The sequence below is a fragment of the Amphibalanus amphitrite genome, unplaced genomic scaffold (genome assembly GCF_019059575.1).
Source record: "Amphibalanus amphitrite isolate SeventyFive unplaced genomic scaffold, NRLGWU_Aamphi_draft 000036F_arrow, whole genome shotgun sequence".
Taxonomy (NCBI): domain Eukaryota; kingdom Metazoa; phylum Arthropoda; class Thecostraca; order Balanomorpha; family Balanidae; genus Amphibalanus; species Amphibalanus amphitrite.
Window position 1 is genome coordinate 1,084,282 of NW_024881532.1, and position 26,738 is coordinate 1,111,019.

Below are 26,738 nucleotides of genomic sequence, written 5' to 3' on the forward strand. Positions count from 1 at the left end.
ATATTTAGTGGCACTTTTTCAGTTCCCCGTCCTTTGACCTTGAATTTGACCTTGAAGTGTGACCTTGATGAAAATGGTTTTCGATGTGCGGCTAGAACTTAGCACGCGCTACATTTTGGTGCCAAAATTTTGAAAATCGGACAATATTTAGTGGCACTTTTTCAGTTCCCCGTCCTTTGACCTTGAATTTGACCTTGAAGGTCAAGGTTTAGGGGTGAATGGGTTCGATTTTCGTGATCCTCATGGTCCAATTGACCTTGGACGAGGTTTTGGCTAAAATCGGTGCTCGTCGCTGGAAAAGTCGCTGGCGACGTCGCCAACTTCACGGACATATTGTTGGCACCTTCTTGCTGCACGCAGCTCTCCCACGTTCATTATTCGTAACGACGCTACAAACAAGCTGCCGGCATGTCAATTAGAACCACTGAATGGATAGATGAGTCTATCAAAACCAACGACGTTGTTGTGGCCTAGCCCAGGTCGAACTGCAATGTAAAAATATAGCCCCAAAGCTACATTCCCATCATGCTGACACTCACTCTCAACACTAAGTGCACCTTATCCATGCCAGGGTGATAAGTGACCGAGTGCGTAATATGTGAATGTGTAGTGCCATACGTACAATTATGTATCGGCTAGAAGCAATGCCATTTTTCGGGTATGCCCGCCCCAAACATCCGAAGAATAACTGCACTGGGAGCGTTCATTTGTGCCGGTCATGCCGAGTGGAATAGAGGCGAGACAGAGATCAAGATGGGACATGGACGGGACAATCGTGGAACAGGCAAGATATTGGCGGGACAGAGGCGGGACAAAGGCGAGACGGAGGCGAGACATAAACGGTGCACAGGCGGGACAGGCGAGACAGAGGCACTCCCACGGACACCCGCGCTCAGGCACGGCGCTAAGAATCAGACAGAGCATACAATGGCCTCAGACTAGCGGGTCAGCGGCGCGCGGCGGAGTACTGAACGGCGAGCCATACCGGGCGTGGGCGTACCCGCGGTACAAACGGGAGCTGAACGCACTGCTGGCAGACCACTGCCGAGGTACCGTTACGGCTGGCTCGTGTGCGTGTGAGCCGCGTAACTGCGATGGCACATCCGGAACGGAATCGCTTTTATCCAGAAATTAAGATATCTTTCTCAAAAATCGTCATCAAATACGCCCGCTAACGTATTCTGTAAATATCAAACGTTAAAATTTCATTCCATGGGGCATTACCACTGCGTGACACGAGTAGAACCCGGGATGGATAGCAACAAGCGTGAAATAATTCCCAGATTGACACTGAGGTGTGGCCGCTCTTGGCCAATCCCGTTAGAAATTATGTGAACAGAATGCGCTCGTCTTTGTCTTTCAAGGCTGGGGCCGTCGAGGTTACACAAGGCCGTGAACGATCGTTTAAAAGCGCTCACACATGGAAGCTAAATGGAAGTAAGATGGAGCATTTTAAAATGTTCATTCACATGTAAGATGCGCCCTTCCGCTGACAAAATCTAGCAGTTGTTTCGCGGCATAATCCATTGTTACAGGAGGATCGGCAAAGGTGGGAATTTGCTTCTCCGGGCATCAGTGAAACGATCGATCACTGTCCACTCGTTTCATATTTCGTAACCGGTCACGTGGGAATTAGGGGCACTGATTGTAAGCGAACTCCCTGTTTATGTCGTTAGTGGTGACTGATGGGTGACGCGTGTGCCGGATTACACAGTGTGACCTCCAGAATAAACAACGCGGTTTTACAGGTGAATTATGCGACAAGACATGTCCATTGTCCTCCCAAGATCAGCTCCTGTGCGTTTCCGTCCTCAAGATTCCGGCGTCGTCTCAAACGCCCCCTTTCCTCCCCCTCCCCTCCCCACTCCGCCGTCACCCCTGTTCTTCGGACACCCTCTCCCCTTCTTTCTCCCCTCCCCTTCCCTGTTATTCCTCACCTCCGTCGCCCGTACTGCTCTCGGCGGGCGATATACAGAATCACCTGTCCGGATCGGACCGACTTGAACACCACCACTGCCTCGCCGTGCGACAGGCCCTGCATGCTGTAACCGTTCACCGCCAGAATCTCATCACCTGAAAATAAATATCGATTGTCAGAGAACGAATTGAGACACTTGGCGGGCCGATTATACCTATACGGTGACGCTCCTGACAGAGGTTCCTGGATTAGTAGAAGAAGCGTGATCAGAGGATTGGACATTGGTAGGAAGGCAAATGAAGGTCAATGTTAATTTGAGCTGTGTGCCATAAAGAAATCTGCTGAAGGCTGGAGACGTTGGATGGTATTTGATGGTTTATTGGCCATTGAACTGATCGTTGGCCCTGAGGGAACAGCTATATAATGCGTGAAATGGATTGGATTGTCAGAGTCCGAAAGCGTATATTAATTGCCGGCGAAATTACCAAATTACCGTCATAAGTCTATGGCGTTCTCGTTGCAATTTCATTTATAATTTTGAGACATTGAACTAGACGTACTTTGCGGTAAGAACAGAACATTCAACTGAGAAAAATGCCAAACGTTGCGATAACGGTTAGTGGCTGCTTAGATTATAAATGACACACGTTTTGCTTGGATCACGAAAGGAGTAGGTATTTATAGCATCACGACAACGATTACTCAAATGTATCAGATCCGTTTCCACATCGCTATTCGCAAGGCTCCAACCGGTTCACTCCTACTCGATCGTTTTTAAGTTGGTGCTTTCATAATTCACGGACTACTTCAGTGAAAGTTTTGCCCTTCAGTCTGAAGACGAGATGATGAGAGGGTTGGAAGACCAGGGTAAGGACAAAAAAACAGTTAACTCGTCTTTTACAACCGTTTATGGTTCGTAAGGCAATTAGGATTGTCAGAGTTGCTATAATTATACTGTGACTTTCAAGTGACCAGGAAAGCTAGGACCACGATCAACGACGACCCTAGTCGAAATAGTAAATGAGGTTAAAAGCTTTGAGGGCAAAAAGTTTTCTGGCTCACGGGACACTTATCCGTACACAATAATCAAGAAAGGCCAAAGGACGGCACACAGGAAACAACCATAAAACATTCGAACAGGGTAGCGTTCGAGCTGGTTGTGCTCGGTATTTATAAAGCATAAATGTACAGAATATGGGTTGTTTTTAACAGCGCTTCCATCCCATATGTGCTTTGCATTACATACCCTCTATCAGCTTGCCCTCTTCGGCGGCTTGTCCGTTCGGGAAGACCGTCTTAACGTAGATTCCCATGTTGCCTTTGGGCGAATCGCGGCCTCCGACGATACTGAAGCCGAGACTCTTCTTGCCTGCACCTTTCTCAAAGGAAACGGTGAGCAGAGACGTGATGAGTGACTTGGGTCGGCGGGAGGAGGACGTGGAGCTGGCCGATCGGGCGCCGGCCCTCTGCTCGTGCCGCCGGCGCAGCAGCTCGCGCACCGACGACACCGACTGCGCGCTGGACACCGAGTAGCCCGAGACGGCCGACAGCACCGACTCGGGCCGACGGTACTCGTCCGCCTCGGAGGCGTCGTACGGCTCCGAGCCCGTGGCCGGGTACTCGAGCGAGTCGTCCGGCTCGTCGAGCAGCTCGTCCCGAGAGCCGGACGCGCCGCCGCCGCCGCCGCCGCTCGTGTCCGGTACAGAGATGACCACCACGTGCTGACCGGCCGGCGGCGCGGCCGGCTGCAGCCGGTCCGGGTGGAAGTCGCGCGCTATGACAATGTCCAGCTCGGGCGACGGGTCCTGTAGCACGTCCAGCACCGACTCGAGGGCACAGCCACGCAGCCGGCGTCCGTTCACGTTCACCAGTTCGTCACCCACCTTGAAACGGCCGTCCCTGAAATGAGCAGACGTAGCATCAATGTCATTGTGTGGTTCGACCAAGTTCGACAAGCATGCTTACGGCAGCCATTTTTGTTGCGCTGGTCAAAAAGTAAGAGGTGTAGTGATAAAACAATCAAGGACTCATAGCCCATGACTCGTTTTATGATGTGGCGAAAAGCACAATCTTTGAGCGCCGTTTGTAACCCTTTCCTGGAAAGAATAGGCAAAGCACAAACGGTTTAAGTCTAAATATCTATTTTAGGCTTACAGACAAGCATGCATAGTAAAAGTACCACGAATATAATTAAGTAAAGAGCATGTCAATCTGGTGATTTTGTATTAATTCGTCGCAATGCTGAATCGGCTATGAATTATTGTGTTTACTGTGTTACTGTGTTAGGTACTGTGTAACTTTTAGTGTGTTTTACTTACCTCCTTTTTAAATAAATGCCTTTTGCACAAACATACCTCGCTATGGCGCCGTTGGGCTCCATCTCGGCGATAAGATAACCGTGACCGCTGTTTCTGGCGATGAAGATCCCGAGTGAGTCTCCGTCGGCCTTTTTGACGCGCAGCATCTTGAACTGTTTGTTGGTAAAGTCTGCGGGCAGTGAGGGCAGCGCTGCCGGGCTGGTCGGACCGCCGCCGGCCGCCACCAGGTGACCCGTGGACCGGGGTCGGGCCGGTGGCCGGCCCGGCTCGCGGGCCGCCTCCCGGGTCCCCATCCGAATCCGGCCCCGGGTCGGCACCTCGGAGGGATCCCCGCGGTCCCGCGAGTAGCTCTCCGATCTGGACCGGCCATAGCCGTCTGAGAGCAGGTGACTCTCCGACCGGGATCGCGGGTCGATGGTGGGCGCCCGGCGCGCGTAGTAGACTCCCGTATGCCCGCGCTCGGGCGGGTCGACGCTGTCGCCGGCGCGGCCGTGACCTCCCGGCTCGGGGTACCGGCGACGAACCGTGTCGCTCCGGTGCAGACCGGACAGACTCTCGGTGTCTGAGAGCTCGTCGTACTGGCTGCGGTCCCACGGCAGTGACGTCTGTGTGGAGATCTCCGTCACCTGCTCTCGCAGCAGCGACTTGCGCGGCGGCTTGGCCGGGCGCGACTTGTGCTGTATGAACTTCTTTGGCGGTGTGGCCGGCTCTGAGGCCGAGCAGGAGGACAGGTTGGCGTCGTCGCTGAACCACAGTTCGCTGGGCGGCTGGCGGAGCACCGTGTTACTGCGCTGACAGGCGAACGGCGAGCGCTCCTCCTCCCGGGGATCCGGCGAGATGGAGATGACGCGCGTCTGGTACGCCGAGCCGGACACCCTCCCTATATCGGCGGGCACTGTGCGCGCTCTGGCCGACCGCAGCTCGTGGGTGGACAGTTTGCCGCTGTCCTCGCTGGAGGTACTGTGGACGCTGATGCGGCGCGTGCTGCCTGGTGGGGATCCCTCACTGCGTCGGGTACCGTCACTGTCGTACCCGCTCTCTGTGGAGCAGGCCATGTGGAGGGGACGTTTGTCTCCGCCCACCGCTCCCTCCGACACACTGATCGTGATGTTACCCACGCTGCGCGCGGTGTGACCTCCTGACACGAACCGGTGCTCAGCCGGCTGGCCGCCGCCCATCGCTCCCATTCGCTGCCTCTGGCCTGCTGAGGGCGCTGGCTGGTAGCGCCGAGGTCTGCCATCACTCAGGAAGCCCTCGTGACTGCGGGAGCGGACGTCCCCAATGGTAACCTTCCTGCGCAGGGTGACCGGTCCCGGCTCCTCGGGAAGCACGGAGAGGGGGTATCGCCGGCTTTCCGGAGGCGGCAGGACGTTCTTTGTACCCATCTCTATGATGTTGTCACAACTCATAGTCTTAGTGGGCAGGTAGGCCGACTGGTTCCACACTCCCTGCTCACGGGACTGTCGGAGCGCATCCTTCAGACTGTTGAGGTCGCTGTCCAGGTGGCTGGTGGAGGCGCTCTTGTAGAGACTGATGCTGCGTTTGACGGGCCGCGCCGGCCGTGACTGACGCTGCTCGGTGACGGGGGTGAGTGGCAGCGCGGTGTCCGAGCCACGCCGCTCGCGGTCGCGCACGGCCACCACCGGCCGGCGCAGCAGGTTGCGGATGCTCTCCACCCTGTCCACCTTGCGGCGCTCGGCGCGCAGACTGCGGGTCTCCGGGTCGGGCTCCGGCTCCGGGCGGCGCTCCGGGCGGTGCTCCTGTCTGTGCTCCGGGCGGTGCTCCGGGCGGTGCTCCGGTCGGGGTTCTATCCGGTGCTCTGTGCGGGGTTCGGAGACGCGCCACCGCCGCCGTCCCGAGCTGCTGGAGCCGCTGATTTGTTCGCTGCTGCCCGACCGGGTCAGACGAGAGAGACGACGGCCCACCCGGCGGCCCCACGTTGACACGTCTGAAACGTAAGGACAGAAAGGTCAGCATAATTCGGCGAACAAGAGCATTTGTCAGAGGCCGAGTCTGACTCTGCCGATAGGCATTTGCTTCATAGATGCTCGGGGCCTAGGCGTTTAAGGTCAGGTCGACATTTGATAGAGTAAATTATGTAACCCAATATTAAACGTCTATTGGTCTTTGACCTCGACCCAGAATTTAAAAGGCAACACATATGTATATCATTTTTTCCAAATCTTTATCATTCGCACGACCTTAGTTGCTACGAGTGGGATCATAACAGTCGACAACATGTAACTAGTAACTGAATAAGAAAACACTTTTATGCGTGGTAAAGAAGTGTCCAATGAAAATATCATATGTGAGTCGTCCTCGTCTGCGTATTAACTGCCGTCCTCCGTTCTTAGAAAGCACGATTTGATGGCTCACTCCTGCGAATCTATGCCGCAGTGACGAATGTTGTGAAAGTTAGTATTGCTGAACACAGTTCACATAATTACAGCGAGCCATAGAATCGAATTCCCACCCATAATCCACGAGCCGAACAGAGTGTTAACGGCCACTTCCCATCCATATCAGGCACGGTTATAGGCACGGCTGTTACAGTACATCCCTGCCGGCAGCCGCCCTGTGATCAACTCGGCGGAACGCACAACCGCTGAGGGGTGACCGAACACTCTGAAAGACCAAGCACAACTTGACAGCTTTCCCGTATATGACCCATAGGCTTAGAACTGTGAGAAGAAGCGTGGCTTTCTGGAGTTCTTTTTCGTGTTTTCATCGCTCTCGCCATGCACAATTAGGTTCTATTGTTCTTATAAAAGGAGCACTTTCCATGATGATCCCGTCGTTTCGTGAGAAGACACGCTCGTTGGCCGCCTCTCAGGACGATACGGACCATTTCGTTTTGTGCCGCGGGCCGAGCTCGGTTCGACGACTCCCAGACATGTCGTGTCGGTAATCAGAGTTCGGGCGCCGCTCTCAGTGCCGTATAAATCTATCCGTGCGGGGCCAACGCACCCATCGATCAGCTCCGACAGATGGAGTGGACGAATCAGAAGTCACTCACAGACAGACACAGACAGGAGCCGGACCGGGCCGACCGCCGCGCCCCTCCCTGCAGCCAGCGTCCACAGCCGGCCGGCGGCGGCACGCCTGCCCCCTCGTGGGAGCCGAACGGTGCGTAGGGGGCGCTGCAGGCCTGCAATTGCACGGCAATCCTTGCAATACAGCAGCTGTCCGGGCTTGAGATGGTCGTGTGAGGGTGGGGGGGGGGGAGGCAGTTGCCACTCGCCAGTCGCCAAAAAGATGGCCGAAAATATGCAGCATAAACCGTGCCCTGATAGGGCTAGGTGCCCCATTTCATCCTGCACCTTCGCTGCATGAAATGAAAAGTTCAAAAGTTTCATTTTGATCTACCATGCAAAGATGTTAGTACCTTCTCTTTATTGCTAGATTTGCGTAGGAATTTGAAACGAAATGAGACAGCACGCATTCAACGACTCGAGTAGCAGTGAATGCCAATTGACTGCCTTCAATGTTTGGTTTTCTACTGTAACCTTGCACACTCATTGGGATTAGGTATACATAGAACTGTTTTCTAGTGATCACTCATAACGGCTTGAACCATGAGTAAATAAAGTAGTGTAAATAAATAAGTAGGTAGACATTATCCTAATTACTAATGGCGTGTGGATCCATTACAGTCGATCGAGGAGTGATTTCAGACAGATGGCTGATGTTTGACCGCACGTAATGTGAGGCCAGTGACATCCAGAGTCCCATCACACGGACCGTTTCGGGAAGTGATTCACTTCCTGGGTGGCCAGAGGTCGGGGTGTTGGGCCGTCATCCGTCAGCCATCACCTGTCATCCGTCATCCGTCAGCTGTCATCCACAAAACACCAACACCCGCATCCGACACAGACCCATAAAAACCGTGTGGTCCGGTGGATGGGTGCGGGTGGCGATGAGCGACTATTTGCGCTCCAAAGTCCGGTGGCCGAGGCATGTATGTATAGTATGTATTCAATATGCATGTGTGGTGTCTGTGTGCAAGAGTATGTGTGTGATACCCAGGTCGAGGGCCGTAAGTGTACGCTGCTGCCCGCTACCCATGGCACCCCAACCCTGCCACTCCGCCGAGACAGACAGAAGTTACCACCAGAAAACAGTTCTGCCGCCGCCGCCGCCGTGAGAGCGCCCGGCCGCGCGATGGGCGTTCGTGGCGCCATGGAGACGGTCGGTGACGCGGCCGGTATTTTGTGGGCGTGGTGCGGTGAACGGTGGGTTTTTCGGCCGGCTGTTAACGTGTGCCTCTTCCGGTTCCTCACTGTGAGATGCTGTTTTACAGGCGCATGGGAGGCGCAGACTGGTGAACATGGCTTGGCCGTAATGCAAGAAAGAAAAGACGTATTCGAATATTCCAGATCGGGACATATGGACCAAGGTAGAATGTTGACTCTTATATGATGGATTAAGAAGAATAAAAGCTGCATGCAATGTTGCACCATTTATAGGTATTAGGTATGCATCGGATTCACCATCAATAACGTGGAAACGTCTCTGGATGTCACCTAGGTCCACTCGCTGCAATTCCCTTGCAACATCACTGGAATTGTTTCATCAGCACTTGCGGCTTCTTCCATTTCTATGAACATAAGCAATATTCAACATGCAATATGCAATTATGCATGCATGCCAGTGTCATGTGAGTATACATTATCCATGCATCTGAATAATCGGAGCATGTCGCTAGGCAGAGCTGTGCGTATCTACCAATGATTCATCAATGAAATGCCGGCCTAACCTTACTTGGGCCGGTGAATTTCGAGCTAGGTCTGCACGGTTGGATACTGAATAACAAATATTGAGCGTGCAATGCAACATTCGACCGCTTGGCTCGCATTACTGGTCGCTTTGGTGCATTCGGTATGGTCGATTCAAATGGGTCCAGCCCAGGGTGTGCGCCGGTTGTGGCTTCTGTATAACGCTGGTGCATCTCCACATTCATATAAATTAGCTCCACATTCATACATGTACATTGTGGGAGCGATCTTGGGGATAGCGATGACAGGAAAAATAAATTGTATTCAACAGTCAGCAGTCAGCACTGCTCTTCCGGTAAACCATGCTAGTTGATAGTTCCGACAAACTAAACTCAAAATGAGATAAAATCAAAAGAGCGGCGCGGTTCTTTTCAACCAGGGATAGTTCTGAGTACGCTGCACCTTCGTGAACCTTCTCTGTGCGATTGCACAAAAATCTTCATGCCCTTAACGACAAGAACCTGGACCGGTTTTCGGCTTGCATTCGAGAGGAGTGTTGTGCGCCTCAGGTCCCATCTAAGATCATTGCATTTTCTGGTTGGCGTTATGACAATGCCCAGTGAGAAATGATCATGCCCATTTCGCATGCAAGACGCCAAAGACGGCTGTTCGGTGCAGCGGCCGTCAGCGTATATACCGTTACGGACGTTCGATACATCACTGAGCCTGGTCGGCAGGGGCACTGGCCTCGTCCCGCGGGCATCACACCGCCTTCGAGCGTAACCCTGGCTGGAAATTATCCACGGCTGGCGTGTAACGCAGCCAGTCGGTGTTCGCTGCCGCACCCCGGTTCACGCTCCGGATGAGACGAGCGTGAGAAGGCGGTGGTTCGCCCGGGATGCGGAGGCCGTTTGTGGTTGCCCTACGAGTGTCTCGTTCATTGCACTGCACTCTCGCCGCGGCGCCGGGTGTGACTGAACTGATAACTGGGTTAACCCGGGGTGCGATGGCCCTCCGGGAGCGCCGTGTCACCGGATGACCCCGCGGCACGTGACCTGCGGCGGCTTTCTGACGGAAATCAGAGGTCCGCCGACCAGCGGGTCACGATGAGACAGTTTCGCCGACTGTGCAGCGGGGAGACGTTTAGAGAGAGTTGAATGGTTTGGAACTGAGCAGGCACTCAGAGCCGGAAACTTCGCTTAGTCAGCGAAAGCGATTTTAAATCTTGCCAATAACTATTTATAATGAAATAACCTTACAATTAAATGCTTGAATCGAATGACAGTGAAAATAAAACAAATCCGACATGTCTGGTGAAGACCAAATTAACAGAAGACAAAAGGCAGGCCCAGCCCAGACTTCAAAATGCTAGGTGACAGGATAGTGTCTGTTACTAAATGAGCAAACTATAACGGTCCTTCGGTTTAGCACGCTGGCGACTTTTGATAAAAAGGATGAATTTTCATTGATGAAAAGCTACTACAATTGTTTCGGAAATTATCAACACATGTTACAATCTAAGTATGTAGGTAGTCAGATACATAGAGCTTAAACCTGGCGGCTGGCGCCCTTCTACCTAAAAATGATTTATAACCAGTGAAACTTCATGTTCTTGACTTAACCAGGAAGCAGTCGGATATAACACCTACAACTTTTACTGCCGGCACTGGAGCAGATCCAAGTAGGAGGCGCAGCCGATGCACAACCGAGTCAGCGCCCTTCGTGTCACTCTCGAGTGACGATGGGCGTTACGACTCACGGCACGCACCGTCACGGAACGGAACGTGAACGGGACGGAACGGAATGGGACGGGTCGTGATGAGGAGAGAGACAGGATGAGGCGGGATAGGTCGTGTGCGTGCTCTGTGCACTGTATATGTCGTTGGTATCGGCTGATATGCATATGTTTGGTTTGTGTGGGGAACTGAGGAGTAATAGTTGCAGTTGTCTGCATGCGTCGATATGTGTTTTAGTTTTTTTTTTCGTGAGAGAGAGAGAGAGAGAGAGAGAGAGAGAGAGAGAGAGAGAGAGAGAGAGAGAGAGAGAGAGAGAGAGAGAGAGAGATAGAGAGAGAGAGAGAGAGGGAGAGAGAGAGGGGGAGAGAGATGGAGCCGAACGTTACAGACGTATGCATGATAAATCGACATTGATCGGCCCTGAACACTTCAACAGTGAACGCGTCGCGTGACGTGTGTAGATCGATATGTCACTCTGTCAGCTGACATGTCCCGGGTCACATGCGCGCATGCCTCGGTCAGAGCGATGCGGTACAGGTTGGCCCGCCAGCCATGCCTTTCGTCGTACACCTCAGACGTCTGCGATGTCAGGGAGGTGCCTGCCGTTCCTGCTCGACCCACCGACCGGGCTTCGTATGTACGTGCCGCCTTGTCACTCCGAGTTCCGAGTCTCTCCAGCCCGCCGATCGGGCCGATAAAGACGACTTTCCCACCCCGCCGCGCTGACCGGAATTTGGGCGCTGTGCGCGGGTCCAGTTTTGGAGCTGTGTGAGCCGGAGTTGGTTAGGCTGGCGGCTCTGTGGCAGATTCTGCACGCTGTGGTCAGACTTTGGTGGGCGTGGGATTGATGTGGCGCCGCATAATGTGATGTGGGTTTGTCGATGACTGTGCTGTGGGAGAGGATGCACGTTTTCCATGTATGGTTACTGGTGATTTGATGGAGGGAAATTGATGTTGGTTTATGTGACTGCCGATGCGATGGCGTAACGTGCCAATTGATTGTCATAATACGGTGCCATTGGTGATTGTCAAGATAGCTTGGATAACTTGATAATGGGCTGACGTGTTGACAGCATGCGATATGATAATCTGACGAGCATAATAAATTCACGTTGTAAATAAGCAATGGGCGTCTCCAAGAATCGGCACTTAACTGTAGCCATATTCGTCCATTCTCAAAACTCGGCTGATAAATTTCCCCTCAGCGGCGGCTCACCTTTTTTGTGCTGCTCGTCGGCTGATATGTAGATGATGGACGGTTTGATGAGGGGTGGAGAGGCGGGGTCCTCTGGGTCCCCGCCCTCCTCTCTGCGCAGCGGAGACAGACTGACCAGCTGGGGGGCCGAGTCGGACCCCCGCCGGCGGAACAGACGCATCGCCACCTGTAAGAACGCGGTCAGATGTCAGCGCGTCGTCTCGAACACTTCACAAACACACAGACGCTTCTTACACTGTCCTTAAACATGTCCCACGCACCCGCCCTCGCATTGTTCCCTAAACGAACTCTCGTCAGCCCGACGTCGCCGACATAGCTTCATTCTTCGCTTCATGGTTGACGTTTCCCGCTGATGACGACTGACGTGACGAGCGAGACGCCACGAAACGTCAATAACCGGGGGACCGTTAGCCGCCTTCAATGGGGCGTCATCAGCGAATTTGCGGCGATTGAGTGCGCTGTTGTCGTCGGCTGTGTTTCCCACATCCGTCGGCTGCGGTTAGTCACACGACTTTACTTGGATTCATCGGTGACTACACAGGCGGTCACGGGACGAGCTGGGACTAAATTAGGGAGCTTGCTCACAGAGGAGCTTATTTTGCCCAGCCCTTTTTTGCCGTCTTAAAATCAATCTGCATTCCGCGCCTACCTACTGGTAAGTGGTAGAGCTTTGATACTTTGAACAGAATGACGTTGCCCAGCTTTAAGGGAGAGGCTGCCTGGAGATTGCAAAGGCAGTCGGTGTCAAGGCCCCAAGCCCGCGCAAAAACAAACCATGAAGACTGCCGGCCGAGAACAAAGAGGGGTTCCCAGTATTGCATGTCGGATAATGAGCGCATGTGTCCACAGTGCATTCACATATGCCGCCCACTGTTACTAAAAGAACCGACTCGAGAGCCCGCTTCTAGCGCACACCCAGACAATCCCTCCCCACAACTAAGGTAGCCGAAATCTGCTTAGACGAAAACGCCTCACAGACCACCTGCCGCAGCCACTCCCGGAATGTGGCAGGATGTACGGATGACAGAGTGGATTCAGACAATGGAGGTGAATATTATCCCTGCTTCGCTAAGTATATTTTTCCTGTATGAGCTCTGCTGGGGAACAGTGCAACACGGAATAAAAAGAATTGCAAAAGCTGTCCCCTTACGTAGAGGTCACGTAAAACTTTTCGCGGACCGACCTCTATCCACATTTCGAGAGGGGAGGCGGGAGCGAGTGCAACTGTCCGAGCGAAACACCTTCAGAACATACACGTATGTATTGTCTGAATAAACGGTAGCACAACACCTTAAATGGAGTTACGCTGTCCAATCCAGGGTGGAGTGCGCCTCTGGGCACGCGCAGACGGGGTCACGGGGCGGCTGGGGTCAGAGGTGAAGGTTACGGGCGGACCTGATGCGCGCGGGCGGACCTGGCAGTGGCCTGGGCGGGCCGCTGTCCTGCTGACGTTCCTCTGACACTTCTGTCGCTTCTGGCATCCTCTGACACCACCCTGATGCCACTGTGATACATACTTGACCCCAGCTTGACACCGCCCTGACACCGCCGTTACCCCGCCCTAACGTTGTTGGAAATGTCACGGCGGGAGGTTCTGAGATGTCTCCATACCCGGCAGCTGGGCGGACGGCGCGGCCAATTTCGGCCCGCCGCCGCCGCGCCGCGCCCGCATCGACAAATGACGACGCGGTAGACCGGACAGACAATGGATGGACTCGCAGAACTATGAATGGGAATTCAGACGAACAGATAGATACCCCAGTGTTCCGCCTTTTTAGGTGGTGCTTTATTGGTCGACGCCCGTCAGGCTAACGCAAGATATTACTGTGTGAATACGCTTTCTAAGAAAAGTAAAATTGTTAAGACGTGCATTATCTGAAAAACATATCAATGTTAAGGGATTTATTTGCAATGAAATTAATAGCAATTTTATGCATTTCAAAATATGTGGGCAGTCGTAATCACTTATAATCCACCCTAAGGCGCGGCGACTATTGCATGTACATACTCCCAGAGCCCCAGGTTTTGCCCATGTGAAAAGTAAAATGTTAGCACCCTATTTACACCCAGCCCGCGGCTACCGACTCGCAGAGTCGTCTCTACCACCACTGCCTCAGGGCCTTCATTCCGCCGCCGCTGCTGGCTCACGGCTCCCACAAAACAGCCGCGCCGCAACCGACGGACCTCTTTCGAAAGGTCCATGTGAGGCAACACGTGCAGCGGTGGGACCGCCCTGCCGACCAGGGAGGCATCTCCCGCTGTCTGCGGCGCACGTCCCAGGCAATGGCACAGAATTGGCGGTACAGGTCACAGGGTGGTGAGTCTGCAGAGACCGGGGTCGGCCGACTGCAGCAGGGGTCGGCAGCGTGCGGCCAACGAGACGCAGATGGAGTTTTCGAGACGACCTGAGTGCCGACGTAACCCTCTTGGGCGATTTTGGCGCAGTGGGATCCTCCTATACAGACCTAGCGCAGAAATATTTCCAGACGAGCTCGGAGCGGGCGTGTCTCTCCTTAGCAGCTCACCGCTGAAATTCTTGGCTTTGTTACAGTCGTGGCGCATGTCCGTGACGAGGACAAACAGCCGCGTAACGATTTCGTTAGCTCGTGCTTGTGACAATGTGGTTTCAGAGCGTGAAGTTCATATGTGCTAGAATGCTTGCGGTTGACGCCGTCGCTATATGATAAATGCTTATTGGGCAGGGTCTGTATCGAGTCTGCTGGTAGAATTTTGGGCAGTTTTGTAGAGATGCATGACGTCAGTTTGAGTGTCACATGCCTTGCTTTCCCAGCAGCCCTGCAATTTCTGGTGGATTCATTTACAGCCATAGTGTTAGTGCAAAATTGCCAAATTTCACGTCACCAATTGCCTATACCAATGGTTTTGCGAGAATGATTTTCAAATTATTCAAAAACAAAATTTGAATTACTATTGATTTCACCTAAAATTGTTGATAGAACTACACGAACTTAGCTCACGTTGGTCCAGTCATTTTACGGCACAATCACCTCATGTGGGTTTATGTGAGATTTACAGCAGTCAGCCGGATAAGCCTCATCTTCCCAAAATCAGTGGCCAACAAAGGATGCGACCATGTCACGGCGAGTCGCCACCGGACGTGTTTGTGACACGTGCCGACACGGACGGTGTCACGTACCGCCGCTCAGCTGTCCAGCGGCGACCTTGTGGCCCCGGAAACTGCAGCCGCCGTACCGTGTGTGTGTGCGGGTGTGTGGGTGAGGGGGAGGGTCGTTTGTGTGAGTATTTAGCATTCAGAGGATTGCTGTGATGCAGGAATGTCGCTGAAATGACCTTTTCTTTCAACCTGGCAGTGGCTTATCGCGTAAAACCCCAACCTTTTATGCCGTATGAGTCAAGGTAGTTCGTCAGTCTGATGAAATTATTAATTCATTCAGTGAAAATGCTTAATTGTGGCCATTTGAGCCTAAATAACAGTTACACTACTATCGAGGCATTAAAACCCTATTAGTGGCAGGGGGGTTGTTTTCATCCACCCCTCAGGTTTTTCGGGAATATCTCCGAAACCGCTGAAGCTACGATGCTGAAATTTTCTGACTTTTCCTAAAACTAAATTGGGCACATTCCCTGAAAATTTCAAGTTCATAACTTTACCAGGGGCGGCTCCAGAGCACTGTGAATTGGGGGGTCCTATTCGTGAAGCGAGTCATTTGGGCGAAGATCACGATGCTGATGTATTATAACTGTATGCACCAGTTTTACGAACAGTGAATGAAAGGTATCATGTGATAACATATACAAAGTTATTGTGCATCCTCTTTTGACACGTTTTTGCTATAATAGGCGGATCGAGGCGTACAAAAAGGGGGGTTATGTTTTACCTCCCAACATAGGTGCCCTGACACCGCCTAGGCATGACCAATACAATTGTAGTCGTTCTCTCATAAGAAAATTGTAACATAACAAGAGCATTACCACCCTTTTTAGAAACAGTACCAACAAAAACCTTATTTACTATACTTTTTGTGTACCCCCAATCTCAATGATCTGTATCCACCTATGATTTTTGAAAATGCATATTTTTAGGATCCATGTGAATTCCTGGTTCATTCTCTATCGATCGGCAAAAGTTGCGTTAAGATTGGTTCAGAAACCTGGCCGTGATAAATAGTCTAAAATGTAGGTATCTGCAATTTGCCCGTTTTACCCCCCATCTACCCCCCTATTGACATTATTTAATTTTTATTTTTTAGAAATGAAGATCACGTTGAGCGAAATCGAATGCCGTTTGAATTTTGAAAATCGGCCCGTTAGATCTCGAGATATCAAGGGGGGTCGTAAACAGCCCCCCCCCTGCCACTAATAGGGGTAGCCAGGAGCCTGCCACTAATAGGGTTAACCCTGCGGCTTGGATCTAAATGCTGCTGAAAGCATCGCTTGATGGCAATGGCAAGTCTGCTCACTCAGCATTTCCACATGTTGGGGCACATGCATTTCTCACCACGGTAAGAGACCGTGGGGCGCTGCGACCAGTCCAAAGTAGCCCGCTGGCACGCTGATAGATGGAGGCATTATAATCAATCGCGCTAATGTACCCAGAAGATGAGACAGAGTCTGTTATTCCCGGCCAGACGGTCAGAGCTTTTCAGTCCAATTACCTATCTCTATTTCACGCTCAGCATGTGTGGATCAGGCCAACAAAGCCCCTGCTCGCAGCCGCTCTGAGCCCGCGATCATCAGGGAGCGAGGGCTGCGTCTGGTGGTCCATCAGGGAGGAGGAATGTGTCATGATGGTCTCTCGCCACAGTAATACACTGGGACACCCGCCTGGTAATGGAGAAAATGGGACATGTGGTGGATGGGTACGAAAATGGAGCAACGAGATGGTGACAGACAAAAACGGACGTATAAGCAGGAGGTGTGAAAGTTCAATGTGAAGCAAGAAGTAATGCTATGACATTTTGAAGTTTTGAATTTTGAATTCAGAAATCAACTTGTTGGGATCACTCGAGCTACTTTTTCATTTCCCTCAAGAAGTGGGTGAAGCAACAAGTTTTTATATGCAAAGATATTGCCTAATCTCTACGAGCCGTCCCTCCGGTCAACAAACATAGTCCAAGTGGTGAGTGGTGGGATTTCTTTGCGACAGGCGCCGGGAGTGGAGAGCCCCCGACGCCGGAGTGGAGTGCCTGTGGAGTAACTGACGCGCGCTGGAGTGCCTGCGAGTCCCTGCGGCGGCCTCGGAAGGCTGCCATTGTGGTCGCCGCCGGCGCCGCCCCATCCTCTGAGCCGATTCGGCACGCGCCGACCGCAGCCGGCACCACTTGCCGGTGAAAGTGGCGTGTCGCTGCATACGATACTCGCAGCGCCACCGTATACCGGTCGCAGTGCCGGGACGAGGAGTCTGCACCGGGCCAGGCTCACCTCCCGTACCGGCTGTGACACTCAGGCACACGATGCCGGCATACCTTCCGGTGCCGCCCTCACATCACGTGATTGCCACATGTCACCGTTTGTGGTTCGAAAGATAATGGTTTCTATCACGGATAAACGCGAGATCACAGCAGCTTGGTTAACGGACATCACGAATCGTTTTTCGACAGGACACGACAAGGGTGAAAGAGGCTATTGATCAGTGACCCCTGTTCACCATCGAGAGGGCTCCTGCGGCACTGTGCAGCTCCTGGCAGCTCCAAGAAACCACGCACCTTGCACAAGGCTGCACGCCGGCCCCGGGGCGGGCGCAGTGGTCACGTGACCAGCCGGCGGGTCACGACAGGGCGTCACGGCTGCCTGAGGAGCCGTGTAAAAAGAAGAACCGCCGCGAGGGTAGCCGTGCGGGAGTGACGCGCGACCAATCGGTGATGGAGGCTCACCGGCACACGGCAGGAGCCGTGCCGGGCCGGGGTAGCACGAGAGCCGTACTGGTGATGTCTTCCTGTGAGCACTGGCAGTCGCCGCTGTATGTGCGGTGTGTTTTTGTGATCTATTGCAGTCTCCGTCGTGATGTGGTTTTATGGTGTGGAGCTGCCGTTTTCTCATAGCGCTCCAAGTTCCTATGATTAGCGGGAGTCTCCAGACCACGGTTCGGTTCTTGTGATTGATTGCAGTCTCGTGACTGTTTGACTAAACGTTGGATGTTACAGTAGCTGAACATATAAACGACGCTCTCAGCCATTACATATGGCCTGACAAGACACGTTTAAACCAGAGAATCACTGCAATTGTCCTGTTTAACAGTGTTTTTCATTGAAGTCCATCTAGTCATGCATTGATTGAACCAATCCTCGAAGTGTCGTCCCTACTACCGTAACATATAGGTAATTAATTAGGTATCATATTGATAGTGCTGATTCAATGACGCTGATTCATTGAAAACATAGCAGATGAATGGCTTGGCACTCGTTCTAGAAACGCTTTTTCCGAATTCCTGGCGTAGATATCGACATATACCATAAAATTACTATCAGGTGCGAGGTATCTTTCAGCTGTGACAGATCGAACACTGCCCAAACCAGCCTGCCGAGTTTCTCGGCACAATGGAGTGGCGGGGCCGGGCCGGGTCACAGGAACACATTTGTTGGCGGCGATGCCTTTCTATGGAGCGGCGTCATTGTTAACCTCTGAACTGCCTTCCTCTCGACTGTGCAGCGGGCTCAGCTCGTGCGCGGGAGCCATAAATTGGCCGGCGCCGCTCGGTTCCTCCGAACCCGTCGTCACGGATGAACACCCCGAGCCCGGGTTGAGGTTTGATTTGTGGCAGATCAAAGGAAGGGAGGCTGAGTTCAACAGGGCCGGATATAACAAGTAAACGGTTGACGTCGAACAATTTTGGAATGAAATGGTAAGCATGCACGATGATCCAGATTAAAAAATAGAAATATTCACTGTGATCGCGTTGGTTTCTTCAGCGTAAATTTATCAAACGTCTCATGATCGACAGTGACCTGTCATCGCCGAGTGAAGCTACATTTACCGCCGAACACTTCATAAGCATCCCGTCGAATCCCGTAACGGTATCCCGTATCGATCACGTTCGGCCTCAGAGGCCACTCGGAGGTCCTCTCGTAGAGAGAGCCCCGAAGCTGACCCGGAATGAGGCGCGCACGTCTCGTGCATTCCGAGTGGATGGGCCGCGCTGAGGCCTCGGCGTGCCATCCTCAGTGATCAGCGAACCACTGATGGCTATTGGAGGTCTCAGAGAACACGGGACTGTCTGAGAATAGAGATTGCTTGCAGGTCAGCCAGAGACCACTCAACGAGTAATATGGCTGAGACTGCTGCAATCTAACTGTAAGAAACGTTCGCTCAACAGAGACTCTATTTCTGTAACATTTCTGATACAGTCAGGTGACCTCAATAGCCCGACAGGACAAAACCGTGGGCCCAGCGTTGCTGGTGGTAGCTGGGCCGTCCCGCGGACAGGATACACTCGTAATTGTGGCTTGGCCAGTCGCAGACAGGACAGTCGTGGGGGGCAGCGGAGCTGTTGGCCGGGCCGGCCCTGACAGGACCCAGCCACGGTAGTGGCTGGTTAGTGGTTAGGCAGGCTGTGGGTCGGCCCAGACAGGACCCAGTCGCGACATAGCGACTGGTTAGTGGTTAGGCAGGCTGTGGGTCGGCCCAGACAGGACCCAGCCACGGTGGCTTAGTGGTTAGGCACGCTGTGGGTCGGCCCGTTCAGACCATGTCCCGCCGGGCCGGCCATTTGTCTCCTTGTCCCCGATCGGGCACGGTAGGGGCGGTCAGGTAATGAACAGGGACCGACACGACTTATGGCTGGACGAAACAATGGAAGCTCAGACATAGATACGTGTAAGGCGGATCTTAAAAGGACAGCACCCTGATGAACAGTAGCAATTAGAAAAGTAGAACTATAATTGTGCACAGCTAAGGGTTACCGAAATTCCGATATATCTTGTCTTCTAAGATTTGATACTTACTATAGGACCTGGCTAATACTATAGGGCCTGATTTACAAGCAGCGCTATTCTTTTGTTCCCTCATTAAAAGCAAGCATTAAAATTCGTTTGCTTGCTTGTTATCAGTGAACATCCATGTGCACCGGATATCATGATAATTGATCATACACATTGTTTGTCATCTAGCACGGAAAAATCAACTTAATTGCTGGTACTTCACGAGGTATGCACTACAGAACCAACGAAGCCGTTAACGAGAGGGAAAGCCGCAATTGAATTATCGTGTCACGATGCTGGTTGAGCAAGAAAGGTCTCTAACAAACTCATTGTTCCCTGATCAACTCGGCCATTTCTATTGCACGATGTGAATGTCACACTGGGAAGTAATTGATTGAAACGTGAAATAACGCGGGTTGTTGAGCCAACTGTGCAGCAGCAGGCACCGAAGGGTTACGACACAAACACAAGCACGGTCGGCAGACGCATGTGCGGTTCAGTAGCCCGGGCCATTTTAAATAACGACAGTCACACAAGTAATTCACTTTTAAATGATACTAAGACTCTAAAAGCATCAGAACATGCCTACTGTCACATTACAGTGCTTATAAAGTAACAGGAAGAAGACAAAATCAGTACCTATGGTCTATAGAAAATGAAAATGAATTGGGCTGATCACTTGGAGCACCTGGCAGGTGGATGCTCTAATAAAGTGATTTATACTACCCATTTTTTTCATCAAGCCAACAGAAGTTCGAATTATTTGACCAATTCATCTTGATGTCGGGTTTGAATACGTGTTACTTCCAAAGAAGCTGACCACAAACAGCATTACACGCAAGATATGGAAAAGGTTTAGTGTTATTTTGACCACGATCATACATTTAAGATTAAGAATAAATATGATCCACAAAAATCACAAGACACACGATGGCGTCCCGCATAGAGCACTTCATGGGCCGGATAAATCCGTTATCCACGGATAAATCCGCGGACCGGATAGGATTGGATTCTAAATTTGTTAAAAAAGAACGGATATGGGCGGGCCGGATTTGGGAATTGAAGGTTGAACCCGGATCAAAACGGATCAAAATTTTAACATTCAACATTGAAGTTAAAAATTAACCTAATGTGTTAAGCGGCAGCAGAGGTTTGATTAAAGTAATAGGCATCATTTTATGACACTCACTTGTCACAAGACTTGTCTTCAAGTGGATAATGTATGCAATGTATGCATGGTTTTTGGAACCATGATGGTCTATGAGATGTATGGCTGTCTGGTCCCTTAGATTGAATTTGTTAGTCCAGTTTTGGGTGAAACCAGTTATTGGTGAAACGGATTATTACGGATATTTTTTTGGAAGTTTGGCTGCAATACGGGCCATGGGTGGGCCGGATTCTGATATTCAAAGAAAGGCGGATAATGGGCGGATCTGGATATGACTTGCCGGATATGGGCCGGGCCGGATCCTAAAAAGCCTATCCGTGAAGTGCTCTAGTCCCGCACTATCTCAAAATGTCTTTATCAATTAAAAGTAGCTCTCACCTGAGGCGGAGTCCTGCCGGGTCCACCCGGTCTCAGCGTTCACAGTCCTCTTGGTCCCCTCTCCCCCACGTGTGTCTGTTCAGTCCATGGGTCAGTCGCCGTCACACCGACACACCACCTCCCCCGTCACCTCCCGCGCCGCCGACCGGCCGCTCTGGGCCGCCGCCGCAGACTGGCGCGTGCGCCGCCGCCGCCGCCGCCGCCGCCGCCGAGTGACCCGGGATGACGTCCCTCGGGCCGGCGGCAGCGCTCAGCACCGCTCGGCGGCGGCGGCGGAGCACCCGAGCGCGACCGGGGGTCGTCGGGCCACGCGGCAGAAAGGTGATCGGTCTCCCGTCGACGCGTCCAAACAATATCAACCGCTATCGACGGCTGCCGGCCGAGTCATCAGCTTCGGCCCGCCGAGACGCGGCCTCTAACGGAAACCACTTTCACGGGTGGGGATTATGAAACTGCGGAAGGAGCCGGTGTGTTACGAGTCGGACAGCTCGGGCCGCGCGGGATTAAACGGATCAGTTTATTGTTCGCCGTCTCGTTAGTCCTGCCCGGATGTTGCCCAACTGACTTGTCACAAAATTCGCTCGCGCCGTCCAACCGTGTGGAACTTTGGTTTCACTGCTTAGTGGCTTTACACGTTTAAATACCGGCCTTTCAGCTTTCCTTAACGACCACCAGTAATGTAAGTTATGCATTATTGCAATCACATTACGTGCTAAACCTAACATGCACATTTATTTCATACTATGTAACTGCTCAGTGCTCAGCGATGTCAATTGTTTCGTCTTTAATCTTAGACGATAAATAGAAATGAACCTAAGCATGCACTTTGGATGAGGTAGCATCAGAAATCTGGATGATAAATGTAAATGTATATCACCCGCAAGCCACAATGTTTCGGGCAGCAGACTGAAAAATAATTGGTTTTATTGTGGCAGGTGAGCATGTCAAAGGTAACCAATATTTCCAGTAGAAAAAATGGCAATGCGTTAGAAGGAAAAGCTTCGAACGAGACAGAGAAAGTCTGTTTACGGATTAAGCACATCACTAATGTGAGTCATTTATACCTACAACACATGAAAGATGTTCTCCCCATCAGCGCGTCGACTTCAAAGCCCTACTTTAATTCCTCGATTACATCAATGACACCTCGATCTTATGGCGAAATCCAGGCCCGTCAGAACCGGTGCCAATCAAAGGCAAACCGTGACCTGTAATTGAGGGAACCGAAATGAAGTTGCGTTTAAGCGCCCCAGGCACCGCCCCAGTAGCCAGTCTCTTCACACACACTGCGACATGTCAGTTGGTGCAACCATGTTATTGGCACACGAAATTCTCAGTTGCGTGTGAGACACTCCTGTTTGCAAGGAGCTGTTTGCTGCGAATAAATTGTGGGAGTGTCCTAAGTGGCTCTGACATTATGGTGCATTTATGTCATGACAGTGGCTCAACTTTATAGACATATATCAAAATGCGTCTAGCTTGATGTTTGTGCCTGGTAGCTGTCAAATTATGAACCACTGGCCCTTTAAAAAAGAGGAATGATTTAGGCAGATGACTTGTTGTTATCATTATGTCCTTTCCGCTAAGCACGATACCATTGTGCATTAGGTACGCATTCCGTTATCCTTGACAATATACGTCAGACTCACGCTGAGACTTTACATTGCCAAGTTGCGTGTCTGTGCTATATGTCACGAACCATTAACCGTCACAATGTGACGGTAGCGTCCACTACGCCTCCCGGAGCGAAGGGCAGTTCTCGTGACCGCTGGTCCGCCGGCGCGGACCAAACGACCGTGACCAATGGTCTGCGTGTAATTCGCTCCGTGTCGTAGGAGCGGTCCGCTGCGGGTGCCACGGATCCCGCAAAATGAGCTGTAAGGACGCGCCGGTGTGATCTTGGCTAATGTATCGCCGCAATGCCCGGCGCCAACAGCAGTGCGCGATATATGATGAGAATATCGCAGATAAAATGCTACTCTACACGGATACACGGATGGCCCTGTGGCAATGTGACTGCTGAGTGCTGACTGACAGTTCGTAACTGTAACGAAATGCATTCAACAATGGCAGTGGAGTGGTCTCAAAATAACGTATGTAGATTAGAGCACCGGTAACTGATATGTATTTAGGTATCTAATGAGTGCTTTCAGCAATGCAATAGGTACCCATTTCAACACTTTCGTTTTATTATGATCTATTCTAAGGTTACCGCATAATGAATAGCGCTGCAAACAGGCAATGACTCCATATTGCACTAGCACAACGATCAGACAGCACATAAACACGGTTTGCATCGTTTCATAGACCGCATGATAACTTCGCAGCGTGGCCTCTGAGCCCCGTCAGCAAGAAGCTCGATGTGTGAGACCCGAGTCTCGGTTGGTGATGACGTCATGTGAGGCGTGTGACGCCACTGAATGGCTAGTGAAATCAACAAGCCACTAGCGCGGGCTGGAGGTCATGATACACGTGTCGCAATGCGACAAGTGGTGGGATCCGCACGACTCGAGCAGCGAAAACTCAGTGCTGAGAAACAGTGCCGGACCGTGTATTACAGTGTAATGTAGGGCGTGAGAAGGCCGGACAGACAAAATGGCGATTGGGTGGGGCACAGGACATCAGAAAATAGAGGGAAAAGAGGGGACTTTAATGAAGTAACTAAGACGAGACGAATGAGGAGGATCTGAAGCAATAAGACCTCGGGTAAAAATGTTGCATTTTCGATAGAACCCACTCTCTCCATAACTTATGTGCTGCCTCATCTAATGGATGGGTTCAGGTCGTGTGAAGTGCACCGACATTAGCAGAGAGACGGGTGCCACCCCACCCTGTCACTCTGAGAGGATGACACGCTTTCTGAGTGTCGGTTTGAACACCATCCGGGCCCTGCAGACGCGGGCGTGGTCGAGTTGCAATCAGACAGACCCGGGGCACGACAGTCGCACCCGGTCACAGCCAGGTCAAATGCAGGTTACTGTCAGCCTCCGCCTTCTTCTTCTGTTGGGGCATGACCTGTCGCGCCTGTCTCATTTGAAAGTGCACCTCATTTGTCTTTCTTCACGGCACATAAATAACAAAATTGCAAGAGGTCGCAAAATTGCATTTATTTGTGAGACCTGCGCTTTATAGTACAAGTCAGGGGCGTCGTTTTGTATAGGCCTGGGAGTGCCCGAGCACTACCAATGTTCAGCTGAGCACTACCAATGTGTTGTTGAGCACTACCAACATTTTTCTTCACTTATTGAGAAAATTGCATTCAAACATGTCATACAAATAAAATGAATGAGGTTCTTATGTATAAAATCAACATGATAGCAAGTAACTTCAATGGTAAGTGGTAACTATTGATGAAAATCTATAGACTTACTCCACAAGTAGATTGAATTTGAATTGGTTGACCAATTCAATCTTCTTGTAGCGTACCTAAGTCCATAAATTTCCATCAATACCTAGGTATCATTTTCACTTTCCACATCATGTCATTACGTCAAGTAATTTCAAGTTATGTGGTACCTACCTACCTACCTACCTACCTACCTACCAAGTTTCACAATAGTCAGGGGCGTCGTTTTGTATAGGCCTGGTAGGGCCCGAGCCTTACCAATGTTTATTTGGGCCCTACCAATGTTCGCTGAGCCCTACCAATCTTTTGTCACTTATCAGTTGATAAAAAATCAAAATACCTAAACAGATAAGCAAATATTAAATAAGCACATATGCAAGTACATAAATAAGGTTCTAGCCACAGTAGGTGCATATAGCTGACAATGAGGTTTCACGTGTCTAGGACTCCGGTCCTTTGGATTTTAAGAGGCTCGAAAACGCAATTGGTTATAGAGGTCCATAACTGCCTCTGAGTCCCGCATACCACGCGACCGCCCCTAATAGACCCCGATCCGTCTCCACACCAGCCGCTGGAGGCCCTACACCGACTTCGGAAGGTGCCGCGGTGCTCCAGAATAGGCCATAGGTATATTGATTTGAGTGGGTGATGCAGCCTGATTCCCCAGGGTTCAACGCCAGGTCATTACCGCATCAGACCCCGAAAACTGAAGCTCGTAACTACGAGGGGCGTTCAAAAAGTTTCGGGCCGAACAATGAAGGAGTTGGAATTTTGGCGTGCAAGGCGGTGTGTGTTATTGGGATGTCCACTTACGCAAATTAAGTAAGTGGCCATTAATTAAGTCTCTTCTGTGATTGATTCGGGCTTCCATTCGTAGCATAGTTCGCCATTTCGGATAGGATGGGCGACGCCCAGAAGAGAGCAGTGATTCGTTTCATAGTAGTTAGTGCAGAAAAGGCACCAAGCGTTAACCCTCGCCCTGGGCATTTTTCATAACACGGCCTGGCAGGGGGAGGGGTCGATGCGACCCCCCTCCGCTCGTCAACTTTCCAAAACAGGGGCACACAATTGATGATGTGCGTCCATTCGATAAACATCGAGGAGAGGCTATAGGGAAGCTGACGTAAAGTGTGCACCTGATCCGCGACCACGCACCTGCGTACATACATGGGCGGGATGACGAACAGTGAAGCGATGAGCTTCGAGTTGTTGTCGCATCCACTTTTTTTCTCTCCGAACCTTGCACACTCTGGTTAGTGGTTGCTTCCTCTTCCCCAACATAAGAAAATTAGCAGCGGCAACCTCGCTAACAGCAGGGAGACGAAATCAGCCGTCTTGGACGTGCAGGATGGGTCCAAAACCCACTTGGTTATGGAGGCCTTGAGGGCTCTCGCGAAGCGCTGCGCGAAATGTGTTTGTCTTAACGGTGTTTATTTGAATAAATGAACTTTTTGGTCTAATGAGTCGATGCTGTATCTCTCTGCTCCTTCATGGTCGGGCCCGTAGCTCTCTGAACGCCCCTCGTACTGTCATCCTTTTATTTTGGCAAGCAGGTCTTTCTAACTATCGTTGTGTTTCCAGTCCTCGTTAGTTGTCGAACCCTTCAATTGGCGTGGGTCTTCAAAACCGTTCCTGGCCCCGCAGCCGTCTTTTTTCGTCGGCTTGGGCCCTCAAAGCTGTTCCTGTCCCCTTTCAGCACAGCCGTCCTTTTAAGTCGATGTGGGCCTCTTTCAGAATGGCGTGCATTCCTCCGACACTATTGCCTATATAACTGCACGTTTTGTGCATGGCGTCCGGTGTGGACCCAGATTTCCAAAGTTTTTTTAGATTTCGGTTAGTCTTGTCAATGACCAGGGCGAAAAATAAGTGGCCGAAATCCGATGAGAAAGGCAGATTTGGGGGTACTCTACCTTGTAAGCCCCGTCATATATGGCCAGCCGCCGCCTTTGGGCACTACCAATCATTTTCGGAAAACGACACCCCTGGTACAAGTATAACGTATATTTGCTGAAGCGGTAAGCGTTGGACCTGCACTAGAGAGCGCG

General features: G+C 51.5%; 1 protein-coding gene across 2 annotated transcripts in view; it reads right to left on the reverse strand.

The window, feature by feature from the left end:
* The window catches only part of LOC122371951 (serine/arginine repetitive matrix protein 5-like), a 62,155-nt gene extending 40,634 nt beyond the window's left edge, over window positions 1–21,521 (reverse strand). The window contains exons 1-5 of one of the 2 annotated variants that reach the window (XM_043348770.1): window positions 21,348–21,521; window positions 11,904–12,069; window positions 4,273–6,184; window positions 3,165–3,817; window positions 1,938–2,073 (exon numbers count right to left, since the gene is read on the reverse strand). In XM_043348770.1, the coding sequence (XP_043204705.1) occupies window positions 1,938–2,073; window positions 3,165–3,817; window positions 4,273–6,184; window positions 11,904–12,063 (2,861 nt within the window). In that variant the 5' untranslated portion in view covers window positions 12,064–12,069; window positions 21,348–21,521. The remainder of the gene's footprint in view (window positions 1–1,937; window positions 2,074–3,164; window positions 3,818–4,272; window positions 6,185–11,903; window positions 12,070–21,347) is intronic. The other variant, XM_043348762.1, reaches the window with a different exon arrangement.
* Between the last annotated feature and the right edge of the window lie 5,217 nt (window positions 21,522–26,738).